Source organism: Phocoena phocoena, chromosome 8 (genome assembly GCF_963924675.1).
Source record: "Phocoena phocoena chromosome 8, mPhoPho1.1, whole genome shotgun sequence".
Lineage (NCBI taxonomy): Eukaryota > Metazoa > Chordata > Mammalia > Artiodactyla > Phocoenidae > Phocoena > Phocoena phocoena.
In genome coordinates, this window is record NC_089226.1 from 55,359,122 (window position 1) to 55,368,698 (window position 9,577).

General features: G+C 40.7%; 1 protein-coding gene across 7 annotated transcripts in view; it reads left to right on the forward strand.

Annotated features, from left to right (window-relative positions):
• The window catches only part of PAK1 (p21 (RAC1) activated kinase 1), an 82,063-nt gene extending 73,438 nt beyond the window's left edge, over positions 1–8,625 (forward strand). For 4 of the 7 annotated variants that reach the window (XM_065882865.1, XM_065882869.1, XM_065882871.1 and 1 more), the window contains 2 exons: positions 2,521–2,658; positions 7,295–7,381. In XM_065882865.1, coding sequence (XP_065738937.1) covers positions 2,521–2,658; positions 7,295–7,381 — 225 coding nt within the window. Of the gene's footprint in view, positions 1–2,520; positions 2,659–7,294 lie in introns of all 7 variants that reach the window. The other 3 variants (XM_065882866.1, XM_065882867.1, XM_065882864.1) reach the window with 2 other exon arrangements.
• The last annotated feature ends 952 nt before the right edge of the window (positions 8,626–9,577 follow it).

Genomic DNA, 9,577 nt, shown 5'->3' on the forward strand with positions numbered 1-9,577 from the left:
GAGAATAAGGGGGGAAGGAGGGAGAAGTGTGCTATTTTATTCTAGGTAGAGAATGAAGTCTTCTCTTATAAGTTATTTGAGGAGAAATCTGAAGAAAATAAAGTAGCGAGCCATGAGATTAATCTGACGTAAGAGTTTTCCAGGTGTCAAGTATATAAAGAACTTGTTTTGAGAACGTGCTGGATACATCCTAGGGAAAACCAAGGAGGAGGCCAGTGTCCCTGAAGTGAGTGAACAGAGTGGACAAGGTTCTATGTTAATTTGAAATGTTTATTAAACATCCAAGTGGAAATACTGAGTAGAATTGGGCATAAGAGTTCAGAGTTCAAGGGTGAGAGGTCAGTACTCTAAATATAAATTTATTAGTAGGTATTATATAGTTGGTTTATTTAAAAATCTGAGCTAGTTGATAATGAGATCACTCACCTAGGGAGTGAGGGGAGAGTACTGAGACCTGGGATACTGTCATGTCTACAGGTTAGAGGAGCTAGCAAAGTGGCCAATGAGTAGCCTTCCAGGTAGGAGAACTGAGAGAAGTGTCCTGGAGGCCAAGAGGACAAAGTGTTTTGAGAAGGAGGATGGATCACTGTGTCAAACCTGACTGATAGGTTGCATTTAAGATAACGCTAAGAAATGATCATTAGATTTGCCAGTGTGAAGGTTATTGATGACTTTGACAGTCAGTTTCACTGGAGTGATAGGAATGGAAGCCTAATTAGAGTAAATTCACCAGGGTGGGCAAAGTTGAGATGGCATGTGTAAGCAGTTAGTTTTTACTTTTCATTGTTGTTTTCTTTTAAAGGAGTTTTGCTTTAAGGTAAGGAGTTTTGTTAAGGTAACAGTGGAGCAATATCTTTAAGTGGAGTCGAGGGTTTGTTTGTTTATAGCTGTGTTGTGTCTTTGTTGCTGCACGGGGGCTTTCTCTAGTTGCAATGAGCAGGAGCTACTCTTTGTTGTGGTGCGTGGGCTTCTCATTGTGGTGGCTTCACTCGTCGCGAAGCACAGGCTCTAGGTGCGCAGGCTTTAGTAGTTGTGGCATGCGGGCTCCGTAGTTGTGGCTCACGGGCTCTAGAGTGCAGGCTCAGTAGTTGTGGCGCATGGGGTTAGTTGCTCCGCAGCATGTGGGATCTTTCCGGACCAGGGCTCAAACCCGTCTACCCTGCATTGGCAGGTGGATTCTTAACCACCGTGCCACCAGGGAGGTCCCTTTTTTTTTTTTTAAAGATATTATTATAGCATGTTTTTGTGCAGATGGGACTGATCTAGTGGAGAGGAAAATGGTCATGTTCAAGAGAGAAGTGACATCTGTAGGAGTGATGTCCTTAAGTAGATGAAGGGGGTTGGATCAAGTACTGAAGTAAAGAGCATTATATTAGAACATGCCCAATTTATCCGTTGTAATAGGAGAGGGAAAGCAGGGTATGTGAATACCGATGCAAGTAGGTTGGTAATTTTGATCATGGGCAAAGGTGAGAGTTATTTTTATTTTCATTTTGTTGTTTATTCCAACCTCCCATTCAGTGCAGGAATTCCCTGTGCATTGTCACTGATAGGTGGTCATCTAATCTTAGTTGGATAGCTCTGATTATTGAAAAGTGCTTTAGTGTACCGAAGTAAAACTACCTTCATAGTTTCTACCCTCGGCCCCCAGTTTTGCCCTGTGGATCCATATGCCACTCATCTTCTTCCACCTTAGAGTGGCCTTGAAAATGATATCAGTAGGGTGTGACAGAAATAAGACTGGGAGTAGAGTCAGAGGACATGAACTTGTGTAAACAGCATGATTCCAGGCATATCTCTTTATGTTTCTGGGCTTTATCTGTGAAATGGGGATGATAATTCTTGCCCTGCCTATTACCCAGAGTTATTGTGGTCATTAAATGAAACAGTATTTGTGTAAACACTTTATGAATTAAAGTGCTGAGTGCTTTAAAAGGTTTAGTTTGACTCTGTTTTTCTTTACCTTTCCCAGGAGATACTTCATGTTAGGGGACCAGGATGGCAACAGTGAAACAGGTTGCTCCTTTACAGAACTCTTCCTTTATACATATTTCTGTCCTGCTGGAAGAGATGAGTTTTTAGATGACTGAAGTGATGGCACCAGGAATAATTTCCTTCAGCAAATGGGCAGGTGTTTAAATCATCAGGCTAAATGAATAATAAACCATTTAGATCTATAATCAAGGATAATAATAAACCCTTGGGTCAATAACACACTTCATAAGCTTACAGAGTGCTTTTAATATACTATCTTGTTTTATTTTTCAGACATGTGAGATAGGCACTATTATCATCCCTGTTTTACAGATGAAGAAGTTGGAAGTTCACTGGCTTGCACCTGGTTACATGGCCTTTAAATGTTAAACCTGACCCTTAACTCATATTCTTTCCAGTATACCAAAGCTGCCTCTTTGTGTTCTGAAGGCAGAAAGCAGCTGACCATATTTCTAGAGGGCCTGCCTGGGGACCAAGAGAGAACCTCAGTTGGAGCCCAAGGCAATTCTCTGTTTGTGTTGCCAGGCCTTGTACCTCATCGCCACCAATGGGACCCCGGAGCTTCAGAACCCAGAGAAGCTGTCAGCTATCTTCCGAGACTTTCTGAACCGCTGTCTTGAAATGGATGTGGAGAAGAGAGGTTCAGCTAAAGAGCTGTTGCAGGTAACTGTCCCTATGCAGGGAAGCACCTAATTCGAGAAATCACTAAACCAAGGCTTTTTTTGCTTCATTTTTGTCTGTGAGGTACTGGCTGTTATAGAACTAAGCTTCTGTCCTAGCACATCCCATACTCAATTTGTATTCCTAGTTCCCTCATCTTTATCCTTGGGCCTTTGCTCATGTTATTCCCTTAGGCTCTTCTTCAGCCTATTAAAACTCTGTACATTCTCCTAGGCTGTATCTTATAGAGTTACTTTCTGAGCTCCTGTTGAGCTTTGCTTGTATCTTCCTTCGGTGCCTGTTTTGTTCTGCCTGAATTAGTCTGGCAGAGTTTGAGTGAGTCTTAATGAGAAGAAACTCTTTGATGTTCAAATCTTATACAAGTTATATTTTACTGGGATAAGCTCAAAAGATAGATTTTCAGTATATCAGAGGGCATTAGTTTAGAGGATAGTTAGTGCAGCTTTTCAAGTCTTCCCAGTTTCTTCATTGGAAACCCTCTCAGATGGTGGGGATGATAGTCTGCTTGTTTGCTTGTTTGTTTGTTTGTTTATAAAATTTTTGGCTGCACCACGCAGCACGCAGGATCTTAGTTCCCTGACCAGGGATCGAATCCACGCCCCCTGCAGTGGAAGTGCAGAGTCTTAACCACTGGACTGCCAGGGAAGTCCCATATAGTCTGCTTGTTTGGAGTAAGATCCTCCCAGGCTGTGGGGAACCTGGAGCTGGGGGTTTACCAAGCCTTTTATATTCCACCAGCTTAATCCTGAACTTACAGCATAATTATTTCATATGGTTGTAAAAACTGCTTTTAGCTGACCACATTATTTAACATTTATGTCTCGGGTACAATTTCTCATGCCTAGTGTTATTTTACTACAGTGCCAACTGGTGCTTTAATAAGTATCACATGCAACTTAATGACAGTGATTAATTTGTAGGCTTTCATAGTCAGTTACTTTTGTATTATGAGGACGAAGAGCAACTGGTCAGGGCAGGGCAGGACCTACCATACTGTACTGCATTAAAGTTAGTTATGAACAATTCTGTCTTTCTTACTAGATTATAACTTCTATCTTATTAATCTCTTGTCTCCTCTTATACCTGAGACCTGACTCAAAATAGGTATTCAGTGGGAGAAAACATTTGCGAGTGATATGACTGATAAAGGGTTAATATCCAAACTATATAAACAACTCAGCAAAAAAACCCCAAACAACCCAGTTAAAAAATGGGCAGAAGACCTGAATAGACATTTCTCCAAAGAGGAAATGCAGATGGTCAACAGGCACATGAAAAGATGCTCAACATAGCTAAGCCTCAGGGAAGTGCAAATCAAAACCACAAAGAGTTATCACCTCCTATCTGTCAGAATGGCCATCATCAAAAAGAACACAAATAATAAATGCTGGAGAGGGTATGGAGAAAAGGGAGCCCTCCTACATTCTTGGTGGGAATGTAAATTGGTGCAGCCAATATGGAAAACAGTATGGAATTTTCTTAAAAAACTCAAAATAGAACTACCATATGACCCAGTGGTTCCACTCCTGGGTATATATATGAAAGAAACAAAAGCACTAATTTGACAAGATACATGCAGCCCAATATTCACAGCAGCATTATTTACAATTGCCAAGATATGGAAGCAACCTAAGTGTCCATCAACAGATGCATGGATAAAGAATATTCCATACAGTGGAATACTACTCAACCATAAAAAGAATGAAATCTTGCCATTTATAACAACATGGATGGATTTGGAGGATACTATGCTAAGTGAAGTAAGTCAGAGAAAAATACCATATGCTAACACATATATACGGAATCTAAGAAAAACATGGTTCTGAAGAACCTAGGGGCAGGACAGGAATAAAGATGCAGACAGAGAATGGACTTGAGGACACGGGGAGGGGGAAGGGTAAGCTGGGACGAAGTGAGAGAGTAGCATGGACATATATACACTACCAAATATAAAATAGATAGCTAGTGGGAAGCAGCTGCGTCGCACAGGGAGATCAGCTCGGTGCTTTGTGTCCACCTAGAGGGGTGGCATAGGGAGGGTGGGAGGGAGACGCAAGAGGGAGGGGATATGGGGATATATGTATATGTATAGCTGATTCATTTTGTTATACAGCAGAAATTAACACACCATTGTAAAGCAATTATACTCCAATAAAGATGTTAAAAAAAAATTGTGGGGCCTCCCTGGTGGCGCAGTGGTTGGGAGTCCGCCTGCCGATGCAGGAGACACGGGTTCGTGCCCCGGTCTGGGAAGATCCCACATGCCACGGAGCGGCTGGGCCCGTGAGCCATGGCCGCTGAGCCTGCGTGTCCGGAGCCTGTGCTCCGCAACGGGAGAGGCCACAACAGTGAGAGGCCCGTGTACCGCAAAAAAAAAAATTGTGAATCACTATATTGTACACCTGTAATTTATATAACATTGTACATCAGCTACACTTCAGTAAAATATAGGTATTCAGAAAATACTTGTTGAATTAAATGGAATTGCTTAAACCTTCATTGAAATGTTACCCTCTGGAATATATTTAGCACCTCTTTGTTATCAGAGTAACTGACTACAGAGCACTGGTCTATTAGATATGAGATCTGAGTTCTGCCAAGTGTAACCCATTAGTTTCTAGCATCCTTTGGGAATAAAACCCCCTTATAACAGGCAGTATAATATAGGATCCTTTGCCTTCTATATGAGGTTTGTTCTGGAAACCCTAAGCTTTGGGAAATGTGCAAATGCTATTCTAAGCCTCAAGATGATATTGTTAATTAGGTCTTAAAATATAGTTATTGAAAGATGAATGCCTTCTAGAGTTTCCTTCCTGATTAATATAACTACTAATAAATAGATTATGTTGAATTTTTACCACATTCTAGGCACTAAGCACTTTATATATTTTTTCATCTATTCTTTTTAATAACCTTGTGAGTTAATAGATTCTTGTTTTCCCATTTCTACAGGTGAGGCAACTGAGGTTTCAAGTGTTCAGTAACTTTTCCATGATTATGTAGCTGATAAGCAGTGGATCCAGGATGTCAACCTATGTCTGTTTGGCTCTCAAGTGTGTATGCTCTTGGCCACTGCTTGGCTCAGAGTGTTAAAACTTGAAAGACCTTAGGGCTTATCTCGTCTGCTTTGTTCATTACACAGAGAAGGAAATTGAGGCCTCCCAGTTGGGTGCTGGATCATGCTGCTTTCTCAGCTCGGAGGGGAGTTGTATAAACATGTGATCTGAGAACACTGACTCTTTCATTTGTTACTGTACATTGTAAATATTCAAAACCGTGACTTTCAGAGTCTTAAATCATGCAAGCTTCACATCTTTGTCTCCTGTGAAAACACATATATGGACAGAAATACATAGGGTTTTATGTTTGAATTCGTATCTTCATGATTTAGCCAAGATCTTTTATTCCTTTTGTAGTAATAGTAACTTCTTGCTCTCAGTACCTCTTTATATCCTATCTCTGTCCAAAAAGAAGTTGAAGCACTTCCAGCAAAGAATATGTGTAAATATGTCTATATGTGTGTGTATATACATATACAATATGATTAATAAAGAGACTTATGAGGATGGCAGAAGAATCAAATATGCTAATCATTTGAGTTAAATAGTTTTGTTTAAACATCAGATTTGGTTCTTAGTTTCCTGGTAGCGAGGACAGAAAAGGAGATATGTTAGTTCCTATGTTTCTTATCAAATGGAAGAAACATCCTACATCCTCAAGACACAAAGCTTTTTCACTAGTAAATGTAAGAAAAGTCATTTATAGTTAAGAGGCTCTGAGTTACATAAAGATTCGCTTTCCATAATGTTTTTTTACTGAAAACATAAAAATAGGTTTCATGTGGTGTTTTCTCCAAAACGGTCTTCTTTAATAGTTGTGAGTGTGGCCCAAAATACAGCCCAGTGAAAGTGGTTTGGGAAGGAACCAAGCCATTGAAGTCCTTCCTGGGTTAATTAGCCTTACTAGATTCAAGGATAGAACAACAAATTGCTAGATCAATGCTCCTGAAATGCAGTATCGCAATGTACCATTGGGTCATGATCAATTAATAACCTTCCCTCTGAGCTGATTATCACCATAGTTTGGTCTAACCTAATATAAAATAGAATCACACAATATGAACTGTCTTGTGTCTGGCTTCTTTCATGCAACATAATGTCTGTGGGATTCATCCTGTTGTTAGTGTATCAATTATTTATTCTTTCTTGTTGCTCTGTAATTTTTGTGTGGTATTATATAAATATAATATTATTCATTCTTCCATTATCTTGGACATTTGGGTTCTTTTCAGTTATGACTGTAATAAGTAAAGCTGCTATGAGCATTTTTGTTTGTGTCTTCTGGTGGATTCACAAGCTCATTTCCCTTGGAAGTGGAATCTAGAAGTGGAATTGCTGGGATATAGGATAGATGTGTATTTAGCTGTAGGTAGATACTGCCAAACAGTTCTCCAAAATGATATGTTATCTTTTAAAGATATGCTTCAATTTGGGGATGATGATCTGAAGCTCTCCAGGCAGCACCTTGTGCAAACATGGATGCCCTTATCATCTTGTAATGGTTGCTGAGGAAGAATGGTAAATTGTCATGTGTCTTTTGTTCTTTTTCTCCTCTTTAGCATCAGTTCCTGAAGATTGCCAAGCCCCTCTCCAGCCTCACTCCACTGATTGCTGCAGCAAAGGAGGCAACCAAGAACAATCACTAAAACCACGTCACCCCAGCCTCATTGTGCCACGCCTTCTGTGAAATAAATGCTCATTTCGGAAATTCCAGCCCCTGATGCTCTTCCTTGTCTTGCTCCTCCCCTTTCCTGATCTAGTGCTCTCAAGACTTTGATCCTTGAAAACCGTGTGTCCAGCATCGAAGAGAACTGCAGTTGACTAATCGGATGATGGCCATTTTAAAATAAGGAATTTGCTCCCAATCTGTGGATGTGAGGGTGGTTTATGATCAAGGGCTTATATGAATAAACCCTTGGACTCCTGTTTCTACATAGCAAAATCCTTCCTCCACCCATCAGTTCTTGACTGTATAAATTTTTGGCTTTATAACATTATCAATTTGCAGTCGGTTGAGATTTTTCTTTAGTGCTTGCTTTTCTATTTCAAAACTGCCCAAACACACTATTGTACTTGAAAATTGGAATAACTTGAGAAATGCCATGGAGGTTGATATTCTTCCAGGGATATGAAATGGCTCTTTTTTTCTGGACCATGACTTTGGCACAGCTGATCCTGATATGGGAGGGAGAGCTACCACATTTTTCTTTGTGTATGCTTCTAGCAGCTGTTTGGGAGGATCTTGACCCAATAGTGTTCCCCACGCTATTTCTTGTGAAATGGTCTTGGCTATGTAGCAGCTTTTGACTCCCTAAATCCCCCTAGGCTGCTGCCCTCATTCTGTCCTTGTTTAGAACGTTGAGAGGTTTCCTAGAGCACATGCTGGGTGAGAGCAGTGTGAAAAGTCAGGGAAAAAAATTTAGCTGCTTTTAGAACAAGGCTGGGCATCAGCACCTGTCCAGCTATACCTATGTGATGTTTCAAGAACTCAGCCTCTTTTTCCATCAGCAATAAGGAGCTAAAAGATTAACTCAGATCTTCTGATGGCCTGAATCTTTGGGTCAAAGGGAACGATCTCCAAATCTGAGGCTACGTGTTAGTTTTGGATGGATTTGTTGGCCTGAGATGATAGTCTGCCAGCTGTGAGGGGACCCTGTTTTTACAATGCATGGCCAAGCTCTCTGCAAATGGAAATGCCTGCACTGGGTGTTGGGGATGTTTGCTACCTCCTGCTATCTTTGTGGTTTTGGTCCTCCCATTATGGTAGGACCCCTGGCCAGCATTATGGCTTGTCATGTCAGCCCCAATGGCCACCTTGTCATGCTCTGAGGTACTACTGCCTCTGCAGCACAAGTTTTATTTCCTTCAATAAAAGGAGATGAAAATATTCTACTTGGAGTATGCCTTTCTTTGTTTCTTTCCTTCCTTCTCCCCTTCCTTTCTTTTCTAATTTTTTATTTTGATATTTTGAAAGTTAAGGGGAAAAAAAATTTTTTTTTCTTCCAGAATCATTTGAGATTAAGTTGCAGATAAGCTGCCCCTTTACCACTATATACTTCAATGTGTATTCTTTATTCTTAACACTTTAAAGTATAATTTAATTAAGAGAAATGGGCCAAAAATGTTCATATATTATAAGGTATTGGCTTAGGTAGTTGTGGAGGGTGAGAAGTCCCATGATCTGCATCTGCAAGTGGGAGACCCATGAAAGCCAGTGGTGTAGTTTGAAGGCCAGACAGCCAGAGAACCATGGTGTAGATTCTAGTCCAAGTCTGATGCCTGAAAACCAAGAGCACTGAGGGTAGGAGAAGATCAATATCCCAGTTGTATAGTCAGACAGAGATCAATGTCCCAGCTGTATAGTCAGAGAGCAGCCTTCCTCTCCCGTTTTGTTCCATTCAGGCCATCAACTAATTGGATGATGCCCACACTGGGGGGGCCATCTGCTTTATTCAGTCCATCAATTCAAATGCTAAACTCTTCTGGATACACCCTCAAAGACACACCCAGAAATAACATTTAACCAGATAATGGGCTTCCCAGACAAGTTGACAGAACTAACCATCACACTCCCCATCCCCACCTCCAAGTGAAGGAGGTAACTCCAGCGAGGACTGAGTGAGCCAACAACTCTTATAAAGCTATGTGGTTATGGCTTTTAGATTAAGGGGTCAAAAGTGATGATTGGTGACCCCCAATATTATGAAAAAAAATACACAGGCACAGGAGAACCTCCATGCAGTTACTGAAAGGACAAGTACAATTGGATTGCTTATGTATAAGGTAGAAGGAATGTTAGATGATGGTATGGCCCATCAGAAGACAGGAATGATGAAGACCCA